The 26832-nt window shown below is 35.4% G+C and overlaps 5 protein-coding genes and 2 long non-coding RNA genes across 8 annotated transcripts; all 7 read left to right on the top strand.

Annotated features, from left to right (window-relative positions):
- The first annotated feature begins 533 nt into the window (after positions 1 to 533).
- On the top strand, positions 534 to 4506 carry LOC113360260 (cyclase-like protein 1). The gene is made up of 8 exons (XM_026603789.1): positions 534 to 681; positions 1839 to 2171; positions 2381 to 2425; positions 2533 to 2605; positions 2696 to 2793; positions 2919 to 2989; positions 3112 to 3209; positions 4464 to 4506. Exons 1-8 carry the CDS (start codon positions 534 to 536, stop codon positions 4504 to 4506), a joined length of 909 nt encoding a protein of 302 aa, XP_026459574.1.
- Positions 4506 to 5681, top strand: LOC113360259 (aspartyl protease AED1-like). The gene has a single exon (XM_026603788.1). It carries the CDS (start codon positions 4506 to 4508, stop codon positions 5679 to 5681), a length of 1176 nt encoding a protein of 391 aa, XP_026459573.1.
- A 1080-nt stretch (positions 5682 to 6761) lies between these two features.
- On the top strand, positions 6762 to 8410 carry LOC113361823 (cyclase-like protein 1). Of its 2 annotated transcripts, none has more exons than XM_026604927.1 (6): positions 6762 to 7272; positions 7475 to 7519; positions 7631 to 7703; positions 7791 to 7888; positions 8011 to 8081; positions 8213 to 8410. In XM_026604927.1, the coding sequence occupies exons 1-6, from the start codon at positions 6867 to 6869 to the stop codon at positions 8339 to 8341; spliced, it is 822 nt and encodes a 273-aa protein (XP_026460712.1). In that variant the 5' UTR covers positions 6762 to 6866; the 3' UTR covers positions 8342 to 8410. The 2 variants fall into 2 exon arrangements, with proteins under 2 accessions (XP_026460712.1, XP_026460713.1); XM_026604928.1 differs by having other exon boundaries at positions 7791 to 7884; positions 8213 to 8358.
- A 5171-nt stretch (positions 8411 to 13581) lies between these two features.
- On the top strand, positions 13582 to 14015 carry LOC113361822. The gene is made up of 3 exons (XR_003365348.1): positions 13582 to 13695; positions 13781 to 13845; positions 13930 to 14015. It is a non-coding gene; the product is annotated as an uncharacterized LOC113361822 (long non-coding RNA).
- A 414-nt stretch (positions 14016 to 14429) lies between these two features.
- On the top strand, positions 14430 to 15932 carry LOC113361821. Its single transcript, XR_003365347.1, has 2 exons — positions 14430 to 14477; positions 15222 to 15932. It is a non-coding gene; the product is annotated as an uncharacterized LOC113361821 (long non-coding RNA).
- Positions 15933 to 16840: 908 nt separating this feature from the next.
- On the top strand, positions 16841 to 17962 carry LOC113360258 (aspartyl protease AED1-like). Its single transcript, XM_026603787.1, has 2 exons — positions 16841 to 17219; positions 17307 to 17962. Exons 1-2 carry the CDS (start codon positions 16841 to 16843, stop codon positions 17960 to 17962), a joined length of 1035 nt encoding a protein of 344 aa, XP_026459572.1.
- Positions 17963 to 24721: 6759 nt separating this feature from the next.
- LOC113361820 (aspartic proteinase CDR1-like) lies at positions 24722 to 26202 on the top strand. The gene is made up of 2 exons (XM_026604926.1): positions 24722 to 25648; positions 25985 to 26202. The coding sequence occupies exons 1-2, from the start codon at positions 24749 to 24751 to the stop codon at positions 26183 to 26185; spliced, it is 1101 nt and encodes a 366-aa protein (XP_026460711.1). The 5' UTR covers positions 24722 to 24748; the 3' UTR covers positions 26186 to 26202.
- Positions 26203 to 26832: the final 630 nt, after the last annotated feature.

Here is a 26832-nt window from a genome sequence, read left to right as displayed (position 1 = left end):
AACGGCGTTCTTCTGTATACCCTCAAAAATACTAGTGATACTCCCTTATCTACATACCCTCAACATTTATCTACCTACCCATCGGTCATAAATGTTATCTATACCTCTGAACAACGAATCAGAAATAGAAAAACCATTTGTTCTCCACTGTCGTAACAAATGAGTTTCTGTTCCTCCTCCCTCCATCTGTAAGGGCCTCATATTTTCATCTTTCTTTTGGGATTCGTTCACTTCCTGTCCACGAAGTATTGGAATGCCTAAAGCTAATGTAAGATCATAAAAAACCCAAATTTTGATTATTAATTTTTCTTGTTTGGGAATTTAACATTTCATCCAGTTAATTTCTTGTTTCTGTATTAGTGATGATGGATGAAGGGAAATTCCAGACGACTCGAGATTTGTCAAGAAAAGTGACAACATGATTGTGCACACTCTAGCTAGCTATGCTAAGTCTAACTCGACTGCTGGATTTATTTGGCCTCTCCCCATCCTTTTATTACTTAATTAGTTTAGTTTCTTGTGACTATGTAGTGATGGAGGTTCCGGATGTGGTGCCAGTTGCACCAGCTAAAAGAGGTAGAGGTAGACCAAGGAAAACAGTGGTGATCGATCTCGATCCTCCGGATGTAGTTGCAGTGCCTAAAAGACCACCAGGTAGGCCAAGGAAGAAAAAACCACCAGGTAGACCAAGAAAGGTAGTACCAACAAGTTGAAGAAGACAAGCTAGTATTCAGTCCACTTCTTACTTGTAGTATCTCACTTCTTACCTTCCTGCTGCTTTTGTTTTGTTAATTTGTCGTTGAATACATTAATATCCGCACCATTTGTTCCATGGAGTCATCTCAATTCATGAACTCCTCTTTATAGAGTTATCACGAGAAAATAAAAAAATCCTACAAAAAACTTAAGAAACTCCAGTTCTTGACTATTCGAAAATGAATCAAATGATACTATGATTGACAAAATCAGTTCCGAAAATCGGAAATTTAACCAAAAAAAGTGAGCTAAAGCACTCTAGATATCAGTACTGTAACACGGTCACTGGCTTCTAAAATCTGATAATGACTGTCTATCACTATCAGAGAATTGGTTAGCTGTCACTCGGGCGCTGCAGAACACAAGCTTCAGATCCATTACAGGAAATTTGCAAGTGAAGTCCTGTACTTAGTGCTGTTGCAGAGGCTTTTAGCTGGATAGAGTAATTGCTACACCACTACTAGGTAAAAGAGAATAGGAGGTATTCTTCTTCTCCGCATGCATGTTGTGATGAAAACCAATTACGAGTACTCAACTAGAAGCAGCTCAATGTCACTAATTGCATAACCTCAAAACACCATTATTTGTGGTCTTGTTTTTCAGTCTCGATCGAGCATTCATGATGATGGTAGTTTTTTCTATATTCATGATGGTATTTTGCCGCATTGTATTATTCCTAGTACAATATTGTTGGGTCACCACTCGTACCTCTGAGGTACGTAAGAAAATAAACACCATGTTGCTCTTCTATATGTCCCTACAGGGAATTTAAGGCCAGTTATCACAAGATAATGGAAAAGTCATGCAAAAATTTGAATTCTTCATTTGAACAAAAAGTGAACTAAAGGCCAGAGCACTCTAAATTTCAACAACTTTATTGTTGTATCCTTATATGGAACTTGATAATGGAAGTTTCATGGAGTTGTATCCGGGTTCTTCTTCTTCTTCTTCTTCTTCTTCTTCTTCTTCTTCTTCTTCTTCTTCTTCTTCTTCTTCTTCTTCTTCTTCTTCTTCTTCTTCTTCTTCTTCTTCTTCTTCTTCTTCTTCTTCTTCTTCTTCTTCTTCTTATTTTTCCTCTTTAGCATCACCAATAGAAGCCTATCCCTCTAGCTATGGAGATGAATGCAACATAGTAGTTCCCCCACCACCAAAGATAGAAGTTTATGGGAAGAATGGAAGGATAATTGATATCACTCATGAAATGAGATCGGATTTACCAATATTTGGTTCACCTGAAGGTGTGGGTCAGCTCTTGCGGCTTTCAGTAAGTATGAAAAATGGTTCTTTGTATAACATCTCTGAGTTGAAGTTGATTACCCATACCGGTACTCATGTTGATGCGCCTGGACACTTCTACGATCACTGTTTTGATGCTGGTTTTGATGTTAATTCACTCGATCTTGATCTTCTCAATGGTATGAATAATTATTTTTCCCGTTTGATTAGATAAATTTTGTATTGTTGTCAAAGACGAGCAAGGTGCCCGGAAAAGCTTAGGCTTTATAAATTAAGTGGGCGCCTCACCAATAATTTTTCGAGGCGACCGGCTTGGCGACTTGCCTCACGCCTCACACAACACTTATGTGACTACTTACCCGTGCAATGCTGTTGATTGTTGCAATAGGTCCTGTACTGTTAGTGGATGTTCCTAGAAATATGAATATTACTGGTAAGTAACTTCTGTTCTAACCTCATAATCAAATTTGGTATTTGCTGTTTTGGTGTCTTTGCTGCGTGTTTGTGGGCATCCGTTAATGATCACTTACGTTCTAACAGCTGAAGCTATGGAGTCCTTAAACATTCCAAGAGGAGTGCGTCGCGTGATATTCAGAACACTAAACACTGACAGGTATCTCATATGTGTATCATTTACTAGTTTTGCTGTTCCTCAGTCCTCATTAGCATGTGATTCAGTGGCTACCTTAATGATTTATTACAGGTTGCTTATGTACAAAAACCAGTTCGACACCAGTTTTGTTGGTTTTACGCAGGATGGAGCACAGTGGCTGAAAGACCACACTGATATCAAGATGGTTGGTAAGATACTCAGGTTCTTCATAGTATTGTTGACTCTTTTGTGTGTCTGGTTTTGTTACTGGCTCATTATTTTATCTCCAAAAAGTCACGAATATTTGTGCTTGTTGCTGTGACACCTGATGCAGGAATTGATTACTTATCCGTTGCTTCATGGGACGACAATGTTTCTGCTCATCTCGTCTTTCTTGAAGGCAGGGTAAAACATTCTCCTCTAAACTGATTTATTTCTCATCTGACATACCATTATCTATTGTTCTTGGCCTATCACCTTATATTTTGCACCCTAGTAATATCGTGTGATTTTGTAAATGCTGCCAGGACATCATTATTGTGGAAGGCCTGAAACTGGACGATATCGACGCTGGGTCGTATTCTTCGGTGCATTGCTTACCTCTGAGATTGGTTGGTGCGGAGGGATCTCCAATAAGATGCATTATGATAAAATGATAATAATTTCCTAAGTTCTTATAGTCGGACTGATATGCTGTTCATCTGTTATCTGGTTACGTTAATCCTCAAAACATCATTTTAGGCCATTAACAAAAACTTGCATGCGGATGTGAAGTTATAATTTGCTTAAATGTTAATCCTTAAATGTAAGTGCAACGACATCATCATTGTTATTTGCAAAAATTACTTGTACAACATTTACCAACCTCCATAATCAAGCAAATGGGGGTAAAAGTAGTAGGATCATTTATGGATTATTTTGTTAGACAGTAGCATTGCAGGACCAAAATTTTCTTTTTAATAGAATTGTAGCACGAAAACTGGAAAAGTGATACAAAAATTAATTCTGTGTTATGGTTTTTAATAATCAGACGAGACTATCATCTATGTCACGGTGCTTAATGAAAATACTATTATTGAATATCCATGGAACCCAATAAAGAAAAATAAAATCAAATATTACAACCTCGGTATTTTTAGATATTATTTTCAAAACAAAATCTTTTTATTTATATATTGTTAAAACATTACAATGGTAAAATCCTTTATTCTTGCCCTAATATATAAGCAAATAAATCCAGAGATATTAATTCGTATTAATAAGAAAAGAACTTGTTTTAACTTCAAAAATCTAAAAACAATACTAATATTTCATTTACAATACCATAAATGGAAGTTCAGGGTAGCATATCCTTAATTATACTCGTTCGGTATAATTGAATATCCATGGAACAGAATAAAATCAAATAGTACAACGGTAAAATCCTTAATTCTTGAACTAATAGCTAAGCAAATAAATCCAGAGATATAATACGTATTAATAATAAAATATCTTGTTTTAACTTCAAAAAAAGAAAAAAAAAAACAGTACTAATATTTCACTAATACACTACTATAAATTGAAGTTCAAGATTCAACATAGTTGTGTCCATCAAAAATTCGTCTTACTTTTTTCCCTTCCAATACAACCTTTTCTTCTCGAAAAAAAAAAAATCGTCTTACCACGAAAAATGGGGGAGATTTTTTTCATTTTTTTTCTATCAATTACTCATATTACACTATTATTAGACCCGGTTATTGCGGTGTATCCAAGAAAAGGATTTAGTATGAAGATGATTCATAGAGACTCCAAAGAATCATCTTTATATCCGGGTGACCATTTAACAAGAGAGGAAAGACTTCAAAGACTCTTAGAACAATCCAAAGCTAAAGCACGTTACATCGAGTCACAAATATTACTCCATGACAATGAAACACGCTTAATGAATCCCGATGCTGTACGTTTGCCTTTAGTTTACGAACCAGCTTCGTTTTACATTGCAACGGTTGGTTTAGGTACATTTGATGGTAGCCAACAACCATTCAAGAATTACTATTTGATGATTGATACTGGTAGTGATCAGACATGGCTTCAGTGCGAAGGTGCCACAAAAGTTTTCAATCAAGATATGCCCCTTTACCCTTGGAGATCGTCTTCCACGTATCGTCCGGTTCCTTGTAATACTCATCCTTTTTGCAAGGGAGATAAGTGCAATGCTGACGGAATATGCACTTATAAAGTACGCTATGCGAGCGGATCAGTTACATCTGGTATTGTAGCTGAAGAAAAATTTACTTTAGGCTCTAATACTGGTGATCCTGAAAGTATTAATATACACATGGGTTGTGGCTTTCGCCAGGACAATTTTGAAATCAATATCGGTAGAAATCATTTATATGGAAATCCTGATTTTATTGCAGGAATACTCGGCTTAGGACCAGGAGAATGGTCATTTCTAAATCAATTAGGTGATGTTGGAGAAGGAAAATTTTCTTATTGTTTGGAGTTGTTTAAAGATGGGATTGTGGGATCATATACATATTTAAGATTTGGTGCCGATGCAACAATTGGAGGCGTATTTCAGACAACTCCCATTGTGGTGCCTCCATTTCGGACGACGCTTCTGTATTACTTAAATCTACAAGATATTAGTGTTGGTAACAAAAGAGTACGCTTTCCTAGAGGTACTTTTAAAGTGAAATCCCGAAAAGAAGGTGGTACTATCATAGACTCCGGTGCTCCTTTTTCCACGATGTATAAAGATCATTTCGATAGAGTCGTAGATTTGATTAAGACACATTTTAGTGAGTTTGGAGTAGAATATATTGGCACCTATAACAGTTTTGATGCTTGTTTCCGCCTACCTGGAAGATTTGATATTGCGAACTATCCTTCAATAACACTTCATTTTCAACAAGCCGATTATGTCATTTCAGATTATAAAGCTAATTTTGTGATTATATCTGCGGAAATCGTCTGCTTAAGCTTTTACCGAATGGATAAAAATAGACCAGCTTTTATTTTAGGAGCAATGCAACAAGCCAATAAACGAATTTTGTATAATGTTATGGATCAGTCACTCTCGTTCGCTACAGAGTATTGCGAATTAGGGTCATAAAGGGACAATCCCGTGTAGCTAGCTAGTAATAAATTTGTTTCCTCTATAATTTAATAAATTATGAATTTGATTTTAAAGGTTTATATTTTTTATTTTGTATAGCATTATCAATCAACAACCTAAACACCTAACCACATTTCTCACACCACGTCGAGAGTTGGGCTAACCTCACCCTTCATTGGCCGGTTTACAAAACTTTTGCACATGATTGGCTGAAAGTTAGCCCCTTACATTTCGTGGCCGTTAATTTCTAATCTTATTTATTCGATCCGATGCTCCAAAATGGGCAACAACGGTTTTTTGTTTTGGGTGTCCAAGAAACCCTTTGTCCTGATCGGTCGAAATTTTAGTAGAATTTTATCACCGTGTCTACATGATTTTATAGAATCCGCACCGTAAAATTTAATAAAAATAAAATCTGGATTTTTTTAAACCATAAAATATGAAAATAAATAAATATACGTTTAATGCGTAAATTTTTATTAATATCCATACAAAAATGATTTTTGTGCGGGAAAATCTTTTTATTTCCCTATTTTGTTTTTTATGCCAATATCTTAACGTAAAAAAATATAACAAAACTAAAGAGAAAAAAATAACATAAACAAACAGAAATACTTTGTCATTGGTTTCCATATTTTACTAATTTTTATACCAAAATATTTTGGCTTTAATGCCGAGATATGAAAATAAAAGAAAAGGAAATGTATTATGTATACGGGAGAGTACTTTTAGTAATGAACTTTTCATGGTCTCGTTTTTGAGTCTCGAGTACTCATGATGGTAGTTTTTTCTATATTCATGATGGTATTTTGCTGCATAGTATTCACAATAATGTTGGCTCACCACTCGCACCTCTGAGGTATGTAAGAAAATTAACACCGTGTTGCTCTTCTATATGTCTCTACAGGGAGACACGAAAGAATTTAAGGCCAGTTATCACAAGAAAATGGAAGAATCTTGCAAAAAATCTTGAAAATTTCCAATTCTTGATTCAAAAATGATGAACAGAATCAGTACTGAAATTCAGAAATCAACCAATTAAAGGGAATTAAATTTCATTTGTTGGGTGCTCGAGCCCGTTTGTGTAAACTTTTATCGTGCACGTGTAATAGCTAATATCCACTCGTTTCATTAAGAAAGTTAGAGTTGCTTCACTGGACTGACAGAGAAGAACTGACGATAATGGAAGTTCCATGGAGTTTTATCCTTATATGCACCATTTTCATTCTGGGTTCTTCTTCTTCTTCCTTAGCATCATCACCAATAGAGGCGTATCCCTCTAGCTATGGAGATGACTGCAACATAGTGGTTCCCCCACCACCAAAGATAGAAGTTTATGGGAAGAATGGAAGGATAATTGATATCACTCATGAAATGAGATCGGATTTACCAATATTTGGTTCACCTGAAGGTGTGGGTCAGCTGTTGCGGCTTGCAGTAAGTATGAAAAATGGTTCTTTGTATAACATCTCTGAGTTGAAGTTGATTACCCATACCGGTACTCATGTTGATGCACCTGGACACTTCTACGATCACTATTTCGATGCTGGGTTTGATGTTAATTCACTCGATCTTGATCTTCTCAATGGTATATATACATTTTCTTTTCTTTCTATTTGATTACATAAATTTTGTAATGTTGTCAAAGGCAAACAAGGCGCCCACAAAAGCTTAATCTTCATAGATTAAGTGGGCGCCTCACCAGTAATTCGCCTCACACAACACTTTGTAATGTGTTGGATTATTTATGTGACTACTTACCCATGTAATGCTGTTGTTTGTCGTAAAAGGTCCTGTACTTCTAGTGGATGTTCCTAGAAATATGAACATTACTGGTAAGTAACTTCTGCTCTAACCTGATAATCAAATTTGGTATTTGCTGTATTGGTGTCTTTGCTGCGTATCTGTGGATATCCAACCGTTAATGATGGCTTACGTTATAACAGCTGAAGCTATGGAGTCTTTAAACATTCCAAGAGGAGTGCGTCGAGTGTTATTCAGAACATTAAACACTGACAAGTATCTTATGCTTATCATTTACTAGTTTACTATTCCTCTGTCATCATTATTATGTGATTCAGTGGCTACCTTAATGATTTATTACAGGTTGCTTATGTACAGAAACCAGTTCGACACCAGTTTTGTTGGTTTTACACAGGATGGAGCACAGTGGCTGAAAGATCACACTGATATCAAGATGGTTGGTAAGATACTCAGGTTCTTCAGAGTATTGTTGCCTCTTTTTGTGTCTGGTTTTTACTCGCTCATCTTTTTTATCTCCAAAAGTCACGATTATCCTGGGATGTCGCTGTGAAATTTGATATAGGAGTTGATTACTTATCCGTTGCTTCATGGGACGACAATGTTTCTGCTCATCTCGTGTTTCTTAAAGGCAGGGTAAACATTCTTATTTAATCTGATTTTATTTCTCATCTGACATACCAATATCTATTGTTCTTTTCCTATACATATGGTCACCTTATATTTTGCTCCCTAGTAATATCGTGTGATTTTGTAAATGCTGCCAGGACATCATTATTGTGGAAGGCCTGAAACCGGATGGTATCGACGCTGGGCTGTATTCTTCTGTGCATTGCTTACCTCTGAGATTGGTTGGTGCGGAGGGATCTCCAATAAGATGCATTCTGATAAAATGATAATAATTTCCGCGTAACCTCACAGTCTTACTACACTCTTGCGGTTAATAGACGAGCATTTTCAGTTCATTTCCATGATTGTTTATACTATTTTCTTGTTCTACTGCTAGTTGTTTCTGATGAGCCCAACGGTGTGCTAAATTCTCCACCATTTGTTAATCTTAATTTATTTTTGTTTTAGTCATGAGCTGTTGACCGTTGTCATTGCATTGAAAGCAAGGTTGCTTTGGAATGCAATAAATTATATTTTGAAAAAAAAAATTAGAAAAAAGAAAATATTTTGAAGCTTTGAAAAACAAGGTGCCATCACTAAAGTGTTCTAAGCCTAAACGAAATAGGTTACCTTAGGAAGGAAAAACGAAGAACCGATAGTGAGTGATATTATCGTTAATGGTTGTTGATGCCCAAATCATCTATTTTCCATCCTTAATAATAAAAATCAATGCCAAGATATGATAGTTATTTTTGCATTAACTTGATATCCAAAGAAAGATTTGATATAAATTTTGTGTGTTGTAACAGCTGGCAGCCTTTAATGCCTATTAATAACAAAAGGTTCTAAAATCAAATTTTCACTTTAGTAACTATAAATTGAAGTTCAGAATCGCACATATTTGTGTCCACCAGAATTTGTCTTAGCTAAAAAAATGGGGGAGACATTCACTACAAGAAAACTTGGCTTAAGCGACCAAAATCCCAGCAAGAGCCCATAATTTTAGTCACCTTAAGGGTTTAAGCATCCAAAGTTGTAACTGCCATAAAGTTTGGCGGCTATAAACCTGTGTCATCTAATATCTAGCCACGACCGAATGTGTTTGCTCGCTACATCACTCTTTCAAGTCATCTATAGCAGCTCGAAAAGTGCTCAGGTGGCTATTCACTTCTTGGCACCGACTCCTAGCAACTAAAAAATGAATCGGTTGGTACAACCTCTTTGAGCGACCAAGTTTAAGCGGCCACCACATGTTCAAAAAATTAGTCAGTTTTGGAAGTAGGCATTTGAAACCGATAATGATCTCATTTTAGTTTCTTATTGGTTAGATTAGTGTCATACAGATCATGGTTGTTATCTTAGTTTACTATAGGGGTGCACAATAGCCCGTCGGTCCTGTTTTTAGGCAAAACCATTGACCAAACCGCATACACCTTGGTTTTCGATTTCAAAACTGCCACTGAACTGTTGATGGATCGGTTGCGTTTGAAACCGATCCCAGTCCGCTCGGTCATTTTTCTGGCTACTACTGTCTTAACTGGTTCCAAATAAGAAAAAAAAAAAAAAACCAAAAAACTATCCTACAACATGAAATAGATCTTGGAGCTTTACCGAAACCTTGAAAATTTAAAACTATATCGATAATTCCTCCGGTCAAAAATCTGTGGAACTTGGTCAATTATGCCGTTTAGCGCATCAGTTCTCATCTCGGTGAAAAATAGAAATCAGCTTGGCCAAGATGAAATTTTTGGTCTCGGATAAATCAAGTGAACTAAATGGATATCTGAGCTGACTTAATAGTCAACCATATAAACACATGGAATCCAAGAAAAATCGAGTAACTATTGAATAAAATTGATTAATAACGGGTGAAATTCGTTTGAAATTAATAGGCTATAATAAAATTATACCCATGGAATCCAAGGAAAATCGTGTGGAGCGAGCGATGTTGGATAAGGTTAATATATAACATGTAAAATTGACTAAAGAATATGGACATTCGGCTAAAATTATCAATAACATGAGAAGCCGATGTAATACAAGAGAAAGTGGGTGAGGTCGACCGACATAAAGTAAAACTGACAGATAAAAAAAGAAATTAATTGTACTAAATGAAAATTCGATTTGATTTAATAGTTAACCATATAAACCCATTGACTCCAGGAGCAATCGAGTGATGTCGAGTGATATTGAATAAAATTGATTGATAACATGTGAAATTGACTATAGTCAATCGACGCATACGGTTAAAATGATGAATAATTAGAAGAAAATCGATATATCTGATTGAAAATGAATGCGGCAACCAAATTTGGTTGACCGGTAACAAATAAAATTAAATGAAGTGGATGGAAATTTGATTTGAATTAATTGGTAACCTTATAATTAAACCAATGGGAATCTAAGAGAAATTGAGTGAGGCCGAGAGAAATTGGATAACATTAATATATAACGGATAAAACCTTTTTCCGGCGACTTCGAAAAAGAAAGTGGATCCAAGGTCGAAACCTGGCCGGGAGTAGACTACTATAAATCTGAAACTATGTAAGAACGTACCAGTGTACAATATGCCAGAACATGATACTACTTCAAGACTACTTGACGATATGTATACACGGTATGCATAACCAACTGTTACCATTAGTATGCATGCCCTTTTTATCTGAGTTCGGGACTTACTAGCGATATATATATAAACGGCATGCATACTATTTTGATATGACTTCGCGAACTTTCAAGATCACGTACGCAGACAGGTATGTACACTTTTTGGATATGATTTCACAACTTTCAAAGGTACCCATACTCTGTACGCATACCTGGTTGATCTGACATAGTTCGGAAGCTTAAGTACAAAGGCAAAAGTACATGAAGTACCTAAGGTTAAGCATACTTGTTATGCAAACCTTGACCATGGCTATAGTTCACTTTTGTTATATTTCTCTCACACACTTCTAAGAAAAATTTCAAGTTCAAGCTTGTCTTGTTTAAACTCAGGAAATATATTCCGAAGGAATCTTATCTGATAAATGGATGAATTCATCGTTCGTACGAAGTAGATGGACTTATAGTAGTCCACTCATGTCCAGGTTACGATCTCGGAGCCAAGGTATGCGTACAATATGCCAGAACATGGTTAATTAACGTTTCAGGGTATATGCTGAAGGAATCTTACCTGTAAATGGATGAATTCATCGTTCGTACGAAGTAGATGGACTTATAGTAGTCCACTCACGGCCAGGTTACGATCTCGGAGCCAAGGTATGCGTACAATATGCAAGAACATGGTTTGTTTAACGTTTCAGGGTATATTCCGAAGGAATCTTATCTGTAAATGGATGAATTCATCGTTCGTACGAAGTAAATACACTTATAGTAGTCCACTCACGGCCAGGTTACGATCTTGGAGCCAAGGTATGCGTTCAATATGCCAGAACATGGTTTGTTTAACGTTTCAGGGTATATTCCGAAGGAATCTTATCTGTAAATGGATGAATTCATCGTTCGTACGAAGTAGATGCACTTATAGTAGTCCACACACAGCCAGGTTACGATCTCGAAGCTAAGGTATGCGTACAATATGCCAGAACATGGTTTGTTTAACGTTTCAGGGTATATTCCGAAGGAATCTTACCTGTAAATGGATGAATTCATCGTTCGTACGAAGTAGATGGACTTATAGTAGTCCACTCACGGCCAGGTTACGATCGTATGCGTACAATATGCCAGAACCTTGCCGAAGCTTCTTGGTTCACAGTTTGTATCCAGCTAAGTTTGAAGTCCGAACCATCATGAATTTCGTGGTCCATCTCTAGTAATCTTATAACCTGAGTTTACCAGTGTGAACTAAAGCTACTACATGACCTGTATGACTTGTAAAAATTACTTCATGACTAGTCGAAATTCAAACCCGAAGCACAAAAAAAAAGCACAAAAACACAAAGGGAAAGCACAAAGAAACACACCAATTATCGAACTCATTTTTCATTTTCCCGATTTATTCTTATACATTTTTTGGAATTTTTTATATCAGAATGTCGAAAACAATGTTCTGAATTTATTTATATTTTTTTTGGATTTTTTTTTCATGTTAAAGGTTGATAATTAAACCGAAACATGAGTTCGTATTAACACAAAAGAAACACAAATGTTTTTTAATCCGTATGAGCATCAAAAATACAATCTTAACCGTCAAGATCTTTTCTCAATCTGTATGAGTGAATCAAACGAAACAGAGTCCGTCGATCATTTTCATTCGGATCCACACTTTTTTTTGCGAGAAGCGTTTGTTTATTCACCAAACCCTCTCAATCACTCGAACTCTCTTTCTTCCTCTTCTCCCCCTTCCTCTCCTCCACAGATACCGCCGCTGTAATCTTTTGCCGAGAGAAAGAAAAAGATATCTAGAGAGAAAACAAGAGATCGAGGGAGAAAAAGATAGATAAAGTTTGATTCGAACCACTGATGGTGGTTGATTAGGGTTTTGGTTTAAATCTGGATCTATGTTCCAACCAAGAAGAAAAGGGGGATTTTGCTGTTTTAGATTGCGGAATACAACTGAATCAAAGATAGGGTGTTTACGAATTGGAAGAATAAACAATTAATTGAAGACGGTAATGAACCTGCTGCTGTTGAATAGAAGATGGGTATTTGTTAATTGAGGTTGGATGATGAATAGAGGGCCAGGGAAGAAGAGGATGCAGAAATTGATCTCTGTTGAGGTTGAAATAATGAGTTGGTCTTCTTGAGGATAAAAAGGTCTGATTCGAAATGGTTTTTTGGGTTGAATCTGGAAGAGGTAGCAGTGAGAGTTTGATGATGGGGATTTATGAGATTTCATTAAACACCGATTCAGGGTTTAATGGGTTTGAGAGATTCATGAAGTTTTCGGAGAAGCTGATTGTTGAAGATTGCTGGTGATTAGAACTGGATGAATTTGTGTTGCTCTGGAGCAGTATTGAGAAACCATTGCAGTTGTAGATGAAAATGATACTGCAGATTATGGATGGAATTGTAGGTGACTCAAAGACGCTGGTGGTTTGCAGTTGAGCATGGGAAAGCAACAGGAAGAATGGGATCTCGCTGCAATTGAAGATCGATGTGTTGCTTCTGCTAGAAAAAAGTTTGGTTTGGAGGAGAATAAGTTAGGTTTTTGATGAAATTGAATTCACAGAGAGGAGTTGATGGTTCGATATGTGATGGGTTTTGTTGATTTTTTGAAGATGAACTCGAGAATGAATTTGTGATGGGAAATAGGAATTAGGGTTCTGAACTGAGTTGATGTTGGAGCTGCTGGAGAAGGAAATTGGTATTGCAGAAATAGGAATTTGTGATGGATTCGGAGATGATGAGATTAAATGAAGAAGTTATGCTAGAAGAAACTCAAAGTTTCTATCCATGATTTGTAGAAGATGGGTTCGAATTAATAGAGGTTTTGAAGAAATGGTGGGCACCGTTCAACCAAGGAAAGAAATTGGTTGAGTCTCTAATGGGATTTGAACGGAGTTTCAGCGAGAAAAAGGATGTTATCTGCTGTAAATTATTAGGGGTTTTACTGAGAAGAACAAGATTGAGAGTTTGTGAGAAAATTGAGTACTAATCTTTGTTCGAGTTTTTCAGAAAAGTACTAAAGATGCAGAAGGTATAAGATATACTTTAATCTTTGTTCGAGTTTTTCAATTTCCAAACAATGCTTGAATTATCTTAACTAGATTGTGTATTTGCAGTAGAGAAGGGTGTTCCTGATTTTTGGCTCAATGCTGTGAAGACAAATGAAGTTTTAATGGAGGAGGTAAGTGATATTATTAGCCATTTTTCTCCTTGTTGGAATAAGATTCCATAATTGTCGGTTTAATTTACTCTTTCCGGAATGTAGATCACAGAGCGTGACGAAGGTGCTCTCAAGTATCTGAAAGATATCAATTGGTGCAGGATTGAAGAGCTCAAGGGATTCAATTCAAGTTTGTTTAGGTAATTGTGGTTTTTTTTTTGCCACTGATGATTATATCGTGTATTTCCGGTTAATATAGATTACTGTGGCTTTAAGAAGCCTCTTATCCACCATGGTTTGGGTTAGGACCGCATGCTTGATGATAGTTTATTGTTATGACAAGTTTATGCGTTCAGGATATGATTCTTTAGCTTCATATTGTGTATGTGCAAAGAGATTCGATTCTTGTTTTATTGTTCTGGTGTTTGTGGTGTGGAAAGTGATTAGTCAAGATTGCATGATGCTGTTTAGATATCTTGAACACCCATCAAAATGATTGTCGCTCACTAGGATTTCTATCGTATGCATGATAATATATAAAATGTCAAATATATCTCTTATATTTAGTTCTTATTGCTGACTATGTGTACTTCTCAGATATTGATCTTAGATGCTCCTCCAGCTCTTCAGAAGCTAAGAGAGAACTTTCCTAGGTAAAATTTAGTCACTTGTTTTATGTGTTACTGTAATTCTGCGTAATTCTCTTCCTTCCAGACTGAATAAATGTTTTTATTCATGAAATTTTTAAGCTTTATGTGTACACTGGGACAATCGACCCCACGGTAAATGAGAAGAGGTAATTTTCTCACTGGGAATATACAATAATTGAAGAATAAATGATCATTGGCTTAAACCTTCTAAAATTCGAGATGACGTCTTCTATTTTGCAGGTTTATAATTCCTAGATTCGGAGAGCAGGAGACCGTAGATTTGGAACATAAAACAGTTGTAGAAGTAGGTTTTTTCTTCTAAGCTGTAGTAGTTCTATTATCAGTTTTGAAAGATATTCATATTGATCCAGAGAACCAACTGATATTCATTTAGTTTATTTTGATTGAGATTTTCCATTCCAGTTTCAATGAACATAAAGTATGGGGTTAGATTGTAATCCAATTAAACTAGTACTTTTGCATATAGGGTTACAGAGTGATTTTGGTGAATGGAAATAGTTATCACTTTACACAACATGGTCTTGACTACCTACTACATGGTTTTCTGATTTCTCAAAAATGATTATCAAAAACATCTGTTACAAAAAAAACTGTCCTGTATATATAATGAAAATCCGTACAGTTTGTCTGAATTACTATTGATTCCATTTGAGATTTTTTTCCCATGTGCTTGTGAATGAATTTAATGGTGATTTTTGATGTTTTATTGAATACATGTTGATGCAGATGAGACGAGAGTGCAAATTGAAAGGGCACAATTATGCCTTTTTCGGTGTTGCAGAATGGTTAGTATGGCCTCTAAAATGCTACTAGACAGTATATTGGGTATTTTTATAGCGAGTCTGTCTCCCGTGTTTGTTGTTCCTTATTGGACATGTAGTCATTTGACCCTTACATTTTAAGTTGTTACTCATTTCAGATTTAGACATCTTGCGGTCTTAGGTTGTTTTGTATGTTGGCTTAATTGATAATGATCCTTAAACTTTGCAGTTTCAACCTAACAATGAAAAGTTTCTCAAACCTATATGTAAGAACTACCTGTGCATTTCGCTTTTTGTTATTCTGGTTCATTTTTTTTTCTGCAGTTTGTTAAGTTCATAGTATCAATCTCATCTCTTTGTGTTTCTCGTGAAAACTAACTTGCTTGAATATCTTGGCATTTCCATAGGTGTTAATTACCAAGTATCCTCTAACTGCATCTATGATCAGAGAGGAACTTAAACACAAAAATGATGGCAGTATGAATCTCTTATTATGAGCTTGGTGCTACAAAGTCGAAGGAGTGTTCATCTTTTGTTTCAAAATTAAGGAAATTGTAATCATCATTTTTTTAAGAAATGATTAGTTTGTATTTTTAATCTTTTTGTTCCTGTAAAGATTGTCTTTTTTAAAGAAATGATGTAAATTGATCTATGTGATATAATAAAACTTGATTTAGTTTTTAATTTGGTTCATAATTTGTTTTAGTATCAATTTTAATTTTAATTTCAATTTGATTATCAAAATTGAAATCGGCCAGATACTCCCGGCACCAGAACAACAGATGTAGCGGGCAAAAAGTTTGGTAGCTCAAAAATGTAAGCAACCAACTTCGGTAGCTCAAAAATGTAAGCAACCAACTTCAGGGCAAAAATATTTGGTAGCTCAACAATGTAAGCAACTAACTTCAGGCATTTCACTTGCTCTATTATGGTTGATCTATCTATGAAGCGATCGGCGTTACTTGCTCTATTATCGTTGGTTTATCTATGAAGTGATCAGCGTTTTACTTGCTGTATTTTGGTTGGTCTAGCTTTAAAGCGATCACTATTTTGCTTGCTCTAGGAAGGTCGGTCTAGCCATGAAGCAATTAAGAAAAAAGACGCTACATGATAGTTGCTTGATTACTAAAGCGATTGCCTAGCTGCTATAGACTTGTACAAATCCCACCTTTTGCAACTCGAGAGCGAGAGCCAAATTAAGTCGCTTTAAGGGTTAGAGCGACTCAATATGGGCTTTTCCAACCAAAAATGCGTGGTCGCTTAATCCAACTTTTCTTGTAGTGATTTATCATTATTTTCCTATCAATTACTCATGTTTCACTGCTGTTAAATTCAGTCATCGCGGTGTATCCAAAGAAAGGGTTTAGTGTGAAGATAATTCATAGAGACTCCAAAGAATCGCCTTTATATTCTGGTGACCATTTAACAAGAGACAAAAGGCTTCAGAGACTCGTAGAACAATCCAAAGCTTAAGCACGTTACATCGAGTCACAGATATTACTCCATGACGATGCAACACGCTCCATAAATCCGGATGTTGTACGTTTGCCAGTAGTTTACGAACCAAGTACGTATTATGTTGCGATGGTTGGTTTAGGTACATTTCATGGTAGCCAACAACAAGTCAAGAATTACTACTTGATGATTGATTCACGTAGTGATGAGACGTGGCTTCAATGTGAAGGTGCGACTGAAGCTTTCAATCAAAATATGCCACTTTATCCTTGGAGCTCGTCAACTACATATCATCCCGTTCCTTGTATTACTCATCCTATTTGCAAGGGAAATAAGTGCAATACCGATGGGCAATGCACTTATAAAACACGCTATGCGAGTGGATCAATTACATCTGGTATTATAGCTGAAGAAAAATTTACTCTTGGCACCGATGCTGGTGGCCTTGAAAGTATTGGTTTACATATAGGTTGTGGTTTTCACCAAGAAAATTTTGAAAAATTTATCGGTAAGAATCATTTACGTGGCAAACGTGATTTTATTGCGGGAATACTTGGCTTAGGATCTGGACAATGATCTTTTGTAAACCAATTAGGTGTTGTTGGAGAAGGAAAATTTTCTTATTGTTTGGAGACATTTAACAATAAAATTGAGGGATCCGATACATATTCAAGGTTTGGTGCAGATGCAACAATTGGAGATGCATCTCAAGTAATACGTATAGCTCCCATTATTGTGCCTCAGTTTCGAGCGTATCAGTATTACTTAAATCTAGAAGATATTAGTGTAGGTAATAAAAGAGTAGGATTTCCTAGAGGTACTTTTGAGCTTAAGTCCCAAAAAGAAGGTGGTACTATCATAGATACCGGTGTTCAAATATCCATGATGTATAAAGATCATTTTGATAGAGTTGTGGATTTGGTGAAGGCACATTTTAAAGGGCTTGGAGTTGAATATACTGGTACCCAGAAAAATTTTGATGTTTGTTTTCGTGTATGTGGAAGATTTGATATTACTAACTATCCTTCCATAACACTTCATTTACAACAGGCCGATTACGTTATTACAGATTATAAAGCTAATTTTGTGATGATATCCCTTCAAATTATATGCTTGGGCTTTTCTCGGAGGGACCAAAATAGGCCGGCTTTTATTTTAAGAGCAATGCGACAAGCAAATAAACGGATTTTATATAATGTTATGGATCGGTCACTCTCATTCGCCACAGAGTATTGCGAATTAGATTCTTGAAGAGACAATACCGCCTAGCTGGGAACTAGCCAATAATAAAATTTACTTCATCTGAAATTTAATAAATTATTAATTTGATTTTAAAGGCCTACAATTTTTATTTATTAAGTTATCAGTTTTATTTAGTTATTATTTCTTTTGATTCTACGTGATCATATGTTTTTTTTCCTGACATGGAATATAAACCGCCCACCCTTGAATGAACACACTCCTTTGCTTCTTTCAAAATTTCAAACCCAATCTGAAAACTAAGCAATGCTTGCCCCATACAAAGTCCAAGTCCGCTTTTTGTTTCTTTCCCATGGTGTTTTTCCAAACGGAAAATGGGTCATTTGTCCAAATATTTTTAAAACATGGTTCAAATGGACGAGTAAAAATTATTATCGGTGAAATGGACACCAAAAAAATAGCAAGGATGAAACTGGATTCATCCTGACTTAAACTTAGAAAATAGCAAGGATGAAACTGGATGCATCCTGATGTAAATTAAAAATAAGAAAAAATATTTAAAAATGGGTAGGGTGAAACTGTTTATATCCTGGCTATTTTTACATTTTTGTCCATTTAAACAGCATCAAAATCTAAATGTCCATTTCACCCGAGAATTGTTGATTTTGGTCTTTTTAACCAATTTTGTGTTTTCCAAATCCTAGCTCTACAACTACACGTCAATATCGCTATTTTACAAGAGGTGTATCTGCATTTTCGGAACATGTAATTATAATATATACTCCCTATATTTTTGTGAAAATGTTACTTTCACTTTTTCAATTCGCTCTAAAAGTAGGATAAATTGGAAAATTGAATGTAACACTTTTTCAGAAACGGAGGTGGTAGCAGTTGGTTATGACAACCTATATACGAAGATAAAATAACATTTAGCGATCCCAAACAACGTATAAAACCACATTGATTTTGGTTGCTTTCTATACCCTTTCTTTTGGATTGTGTCTATCTGTCCCAAACAAAAAAAGTTCCTCATGTTCTTACTTAATTACTTAACAACATCCATTTATTACTACAAAAATATTATTCCATGTGTCCTACTTTACTTGCCAGAATAGAATTGTGCAAAATCTTGAAAGAAATTCAAATTATTCCAAAATATACCTTGATAGACCATCAATTTTCCAAATTACTTGTTTAATATACCTAGTTTTTATATTTTTCTTGATAATTACATATATTTTTTGCTACACTTAAAAAAACACTTAAAAAAAAGAAGAGACCTTAGAAAAACTTTTTCACTAGGTGTTCTTGAATATAATCTATAACCACTTCATGGAATAGATTATATATGAATAAAAAAGAAAAAGAAGAGAACTTTCATGGCTTCATACTTACTGTATCTAAAACTATCTAGTAACTGAATTCTATCCATATTACAAGAAGAAGAAAAAATCCAATATAACTGAACTCTGCTATTTTTCCCACTATGTTGAGTTCTCATTCAACCGAACTTTTCCCACTCTGTTCGGTTGGTTCGCAAAAAATTCTAAAACTAGTTAATAACCGAACTCTACCCATAATACAAAAAAAAAAACCAATGTAACCGAACTGTGTTATTTTTCCCACTATGTTGAGTTATGATTTAACCGAACTTGTCCCATTATGTTCGGTTTGTTTGCAAAAAAATTTGACAAACCGAACTCTTCACTAATTGCATACATGTGGAGTTCGGTTAGATATGTTGTTACGTTAAAGTTTTCGAACCGACCGAACATGACTCTGTAAATCCTATAAACAAAGTTCGGTAACATGTCTGTTAACCGGACGACTAAAAACCTCCATTAAAGAGCGAGTTCGGTAACCTGCGTGTTTGGAAAAAGTAACTGAACTATACTTTCAGATGAGTTCGGTAACCTGTTCTTCACATAAGGTAACCGAACAAGCCCAAATCTACTCTAAAAATTTACATTTTTTTGAAAATTTGGAGCAATTCAACCAACATTATCTAAGTTTGAAGCATACTTGGGTACCCAAATACTCTTCCTACGATTGTGGTTGGTAAAATCCATCGTTTTTCATGTTTTCCTTTTTCATCTTCTTTAACTTTACTCTCTCAATAATTCTATTTCTTTTAAGAAAAATCCATCTGATTTTTTAATGTCAGTAATTATCTTTAACTTAATCATTACACTAACTATTATTAACACTAACTAATCGTTACCTAAAATTAATTAGGAGGGTAATTTAAGTATTAATATAAATATTTAGATAAGGGGTGACCTAGATTTACTTCTAATGTCTTACCCAAAATAAAAAAAATGGTCCCCACAAAAAAACCATGATCCCAAAAAATCGTTCATATCTTTAACTAACAAGGACTAGCTACTCCCTATTAACTACAAGACCCGGGATATAATGTAGATTCTCAAAAGTAATGCCTCCAAAAGACGAGAGAATATTTGATGGGGGCGTTTTCTTTAAGGAGCATGGGGGACAAATGATACGTTGTCACGTGTCTTTGATATTAATTAATTTTCATAAATTATGTTTCCAATAATATAAAAGAAATGTATTTTTGAAGAGGAAATTGGATAATCTTAATTGGTGTTCTAATAGCCCTATATAATCTGCTGGTGTCACTGTAGTACAGTGGTAAAGTCTCTGGGTGGTGATATCAGGGACCCGAATTCGAAACTCGCCAGCATCGAATTCTTTACCGATCAAAAAAAAAATAACCCTATATGGGCTATCAGGTAAACAAAAAATTATGGAAAATTGTTGGTTCGCAGTCTTGCGATTGCAGCAGCATAGTCCTACATGGGCAATCATTAGCGTCAAACAAACAAAGAGCCTTAATCTTCATAATCAAGTTTTCTTGCAAATATTCCGAGTCTTGAGAAATGCATTTATATCTTTGTTTCCACACTCCCCAAACGAAGTAGTAGTGGTGTTAAATGCAAACAAGATATAAAACGACATACTTTCATTGGTTTCAATATCGTTCCTTTCAGACTTTCTGCAACGGTGGTGCAAAACAAACTTAATTTCCTCTTCTCTTAGTTTTTTCTTAATTATTTCCCCAAAATCAATATTTACTACAAAAGTACTACGTACGAGGATTCAGAATGATGTGCTGAACAAAAACCAACCTCGCCAGTCGACTAGAAGCAGCTCATTAATCATTATCATTAAGCTGCTCAAAACACCATCAATTATGGTCTCGTTTCTGAGCCTCGAGTATTCCAAAATCTGCTTCTGGTCTTGTCAACAGCAGTTTCTATTTCTAGTATATGCACAAGGTATGCTGTTGCATTGTATTAACCATGATATTAGTATAAATTTTTCTTACTCTTCTTAGATATGTAAGAAGAAAAAAATAGCTCGTTGCACTTTTATTTGTCTAAACTATGAGAAGTTTCAGTTCTTGATTTGAAAAAAGAAACAAAACCAATCAAAAGAGAAAAATGAAATAAAATGGGAAACAAATTGATCCATAACATTAGCAACCTATATCTGTGTATACATATATCTCACCATCAGACACGTGTATATAGAAAAATACGTGGAAAGCAGGCAGGCCAAGACATCAAAATACGATGTACTACGGAACACCAAATAAACCCCAAGGAGTTACTTTATCTCATCCCAAAAGAAGCTAAGATCAACGGCGGAGAGAAAGTTAGCTGACACGGACGTGACAGGGGCAGAAGACACTTGTCTGACACGAGCAGGCATCTCAATCACCCTCATTAAACACTCTGAGCAGTATACGTGTCGATCAATCTGTGGGACGAGCGAGGATGTCTCTGCGTGATCAAGTGGCAAACGCAGACATCTGCGTGATGGACACAAGACACTAGAAGATAAGGTTCCAACGGCCTTCAGAGATGGGTCCCACACTCTAACCCTATAAATACCCCTTCTCCACCCAGAGGAAAGGGGATCGGAAAAGAAACAGGAAAGAAAGGGGAGAGAAAGATTACGAGTGTAAGTTAATCCTTTAAAAGGGAAAATACATGTAAACCCAAAAGTCATTCGACTACTCTTGTAACCGTGAAGAACATAGTGAAACAACAAACCCCGTGGACGTAGGCCTTAGTGCTGAACCACGTAAACCTCGATCTTGTTTACATTTCAGCACTTTATATCTGTCTAACCCCGTGGATCTTTACTTGTACGTTTTGTTTTCTTTGTGTTTATCTATATCCCGTGCGCAAACACCCTGCATGGAGTTGTTGGATGAGGCTGTGATAAACCCGAAGGTTTTGAGCCAAGGAATCAACACTAAGATATCATCATCACAAATTATTCTATATTATGATGATTGGTTGGGAGCATTCTGATGCCTTCGTGATCAGTGTGTTCACAATATCAAAAACAATATCTATTTCTAGTATATTCATAACTCTGAAATGCTATATATGGTTTTTACGTATGTTATATACTCTTCTTGTAAGAGTTGGAGTTTTAAGCCTAGAGGGTTTATGGAGTTCTGGGGAGTTGATTAGAGAGAGTTTGAGAAAATCTAGGGAGATGAACAACCCAATCTTATCTAATCTTTTTGATTAAATCTATTAACGGAATTAAATTTCTTCCACTATGATCGGATCCCAAAAAAAAATAAAAGAAAAAGATCGTCTTTATTGGCTCTATAAGCATTTGCTTTCTTCTACCTAATTGTGAACCATTCAAATCTTCAAACTTTACCGTAAACACATTTCCTTTCCCTTTTGATGTTAGGCTTCTTAACTATTCCCTTGTTATGATTTCATGGTTTTGAACATCAACGGGTACAGTAGGTTTTGAGGAGTTTTGCTATTGGTTTTTTTTTCTTCAGATAGTCTCTCCCTAACTCTGTGCCAAACTCTCTCCTTTTTTGAGAGATTTCAATCAAGGGAAAAATACATATGAAATACCCCAGAAATCTCTAGAAACCTAAACTCCCCAAAAGTCTAGGGGATTTTCCACTAACAGAGATTTTAAGGGTGTTGTGAAAAATCCCCACGATAAACGGGGTTTTTGAGAAAGTTTGAGAGACTTCCCAAGACATTCCCACGACTAACCGAGATTATAAGAGATTCTTTCGAACTCCCCACCACTAATAGGAGATTCAAAATTCTCTAGAAATACATTACAATCTCTTCAAATCTCTCACGACTAATCCCCCGTAAATGCACGTCCCACCTGCATATGCTTTTGGTCTTATACTCTCAACTTTATGCTCACTAGTAACTAATCTCCCAAATCGTACTTAACTTCAAACTAATCCGTATTTTAGACACCATGAGATTAATTAGTAGCTCGAGGAGTCATCATTGGACCGACCAACCAAATGGCTCGAAGGAGGCTTTTCTTTTATGACCATTTTTTGTAAATTATAGAGTAACATAAATGTACAATTTAATAAAATATTTTAACCGTGACATAAAACCTAAATCGACCCTATATTTTAGTCCAGTTATTATAACTCTTATGTGTCATATTTCTTCTGGGTATAATTGACAAGTAAACTAGAATATAACAAATCTAAAAATCAGTGCCTAGGAATTTTACAGATTTTATCTCGTTATAAAGATTTTAAATAGATCTGCACAATGAGTACAAACAACAATATCAAATTTAGAGTTTTTACGAACAAATCAGAGGTGTTGATCTTTTAGGCACAATTAAAACGACGTATATGCTTCGATAATAACATTCCAACAAAAAAAAGGATGCGTAACATGTTATATAATCATTGTTGGTTTGTTTTTCTTCGGTCGGTCATCCTTATCGTGGCATCGGTGTTTAATATATAGATGCATGCCGTGTTTATGCCCTTATGTAAGCACTTTATTCATTTTTGAGCAACAAATCCATATCGCTATTGTTGGAAATATTAATACAAAATACTTTGTATTATACATTTATACTCTGTTCATTAATTTGTTAATATAAAATGTTTGAATAAATCCTACTCTAGTATTTAGGATTAGAATTACACGGTTGAATCGGAGAGTAATGGCTATAATCTAAGAATTTAATGTAAATGAATTAGTGAGTGGGTTAGTGATTCTGTTTTATGTAGATCCTATCTAAGGCAGGCTTTAATGGATGAAAATATACGGAAAGATTATCAATGTAGATCTTGTTTTACTGAATGGGATGATCGGGAAAACTCGCTACTTTTAATCTACTGATGAATATTTCGTCTTTGTTTCTCATTTCGGTTGTCTACGAGTACAATTTGGTCTCATTTTTCTTGGTCAAAAATGCATTAATCCTTTTGTCTCCTATCAATTGGCCACTACCTAACTATGGTCCTCTATGACCTGACAACTTTCCTCGTATTACTGCTATTTTATTGCTTGCATTATTTGACGTTTGAAAACTCACAAACAATGGATATAATATCCCAACAGTGCTCAAAGCTTTCCCAGTCCAGTCCTGTCTAGAAAATAAGTTTTTGGGGGAAGGAATTTTTTTTTGAAACAACCCTAGAAATCGAGATGGTCAGAGTGGTCAATGATTAGTAAGAAATACAGGTACCCGTATGAAATTAAGGGAAATTGGTTTCTTAATAATAAAAATCAATATCATTTATGATACCAAGATATGATTGTTTTTTTTACATTAACTTGATATCTGTAGATATTCAGAAGAAAGATTTGATAGATATTTTGTGTGGTGTAATAGTTGGCAGCTTTTAATGCGTATTAATAAGAAAATATCCGGACGTCTTAACTTTTTAAAATCTAAAAATTTATTTAGATTTCAATTTACGGTACTCTAAATTGAGGTTCAGATTTCAGAATTGCACACGATTGTGTCCATCCGAATTCATCTTAGATCAAATATATGGAGGGGAAATTTTTCATTTTTCTCCTATCAATTACTCATATATCATTAATTTTAAACTCCGTCACCGCAATGTTTGCAAAGAAAGGGTTTAGTATGAAGATGATTCATGGAGACTCCAAAGAATCGCCTTTATATCTAGGTGACCATTTAACAAGAGGCGAGAGGCTTCAGAGATTCGTAGAACAATCCAAAGCTCAAGCACGTTACATCGAGTCACGGATACTATTCCATGACAATGCTACACACTCCGTTAATCCCGATGTTGTACGTTTGCCTGTAGTTTACGAACCGAGTACGTTTTACGTTGCAATGGTTGGTTTAGGTACATTTCCGGGTGGCCGACCTCCATTCAAGAATTACTATTTGATGATTGATACAGGTAGTGATCAGACGTGGCTTCAATGTGAAGGTGCCACTAAAGCTTTCAATCAAGATATGCCACTTTATCCTTGGAACTTGTCAGCTACATACCGTCCCATTCCTTGTAATACCCATCCTCTTTGCAGGGGAGATAAGTGCAACGTTGATGGCCAATGCACTTATAAAGCAAACTATGCGAGTTCATCAGTTGCATTTGGTATTGTAGCCGAAGAAAGATTTACTCTAGGCTCCAGCACTAGTGGTCGTCTTGAAAGAATTGATTTACACATGGGTTGTGGTTTTCGCCAAGATAATTTTGAAAACTTTTTCGGTAAAAATCATTTACATGGCGAACCTGATCTTATTGCAGGAATACTCGGGTTAGGAGTAGGACAATGGTCTTTTGTAAATCAATTAGGTGCTGTTGGAGAAGGAAAGTTTTCCTACTGTTTCGAGACATTTAATGATAATATTGAGGGATCAGATACATATTTAAGGTTTGGTGCAGATGCAACAATTGGAGGCATATTTCAAAAAGTACGTACAACTCCCATTGTTGCGCCTCCTTTTAAGACGTATCAATATTACTTAAATCTAGAAGATATTAGTGTAGGCAACAAAAGAGTAGGCTTTCCTATAGGTACTTTTAAGCTTAACTCTCAAAAAAAAGGTGGTGCCATCATAGATTCTGGTACTCCAATATCCATGATATATAGAGATCATTTTAATAGAGTTGCAGATTTGGTGAAGGCACATTTTAGAGAACTTGGAATTGAATATATTGGTACCAAGAATGGTTTTGATGTTTGTTTCCGTCTACTTGGAAGATTTGATATTACTAATTATCCTTCAATAACACTTCATTTTCAACAGGCCAATTATGATATTCTGGATTACAAAGCTAATTTTGTGATGATATCTAATGAAACCGTCTGCTTTGGGTTTATCGGGGAGGATAAAAATAGACCGGCTTTTATTTTAGGAGCAATGCAACAAGCTAACAAACGAATTTTGTATAATATCATGGATCAGTCACTCTCATTCGCTACAGAATATTGTGAATTAGGTTCTTGAAGGGACAATGTCGCCTAGCAAGCCAATGATAAATTTACATCATTCGGAATTTAATAAATTATTACTTGATCTTAAAACCTTTTGTTATTTTTGTTAAATTATTATTTTTTGTAAATTCTTCTGGTCTCACGTAAACATGTGTTTCTTTCGAATACTTTCAGCGAATATTTAAGAAAATGTACTAGGTTTAGAACTTTGTTGTGATACGGACATCTCGTAAAATCTAACGCAACAGACACAACGCCTAGACTACCCATTGCACCGAGCGAAATATCGGGATGTAAAATTCCTCTTCATATGAGTTTGAAATAACGAGGGTACCAAATACACCACGATTTTTTCGATATCAATTTATGCAGACACACACCTATTGTACAAACTTTTCAAAAAAACATTCACCAATAAATTATTTTGACAAGATGTTCTTGGATCGCAAAATGGGTCATTTGACCAAAACCAATAAAGTGTGGGAGTGATAGACATGTAAAATATAGGTCTGGGTGAAAAAGACACAAGAAAATTTGATCATATCTTTTATTTTAAACTTTAATATTCTTTATCATATCTTTTTCTGTTTTATGGGGAGGAACCGGTCAGTACCGAACCAGATGTACCGGTTAATAACAACCGTGGATATAAAACTTCCG

The sequence above is a fragment of the Papaver somniferum genome, chromosome 3 (genome assembly GCF_003573695.1).
Source record: "Papaver somniferum cultivar HN1 chromosome 3, ASM357369v1, whole genome shotgun sequence".
NCBI lineage: Eukaryota > Viridiplantae > Streptophyta > Magnoliopsida > Ranunculales > Papaveraceae > Papaver > Papaver somniferum.
Note: the sequence above shows the minus strand (reverse complement) of the source record. Positions and strands in the feature narration are given on the sequence as shown.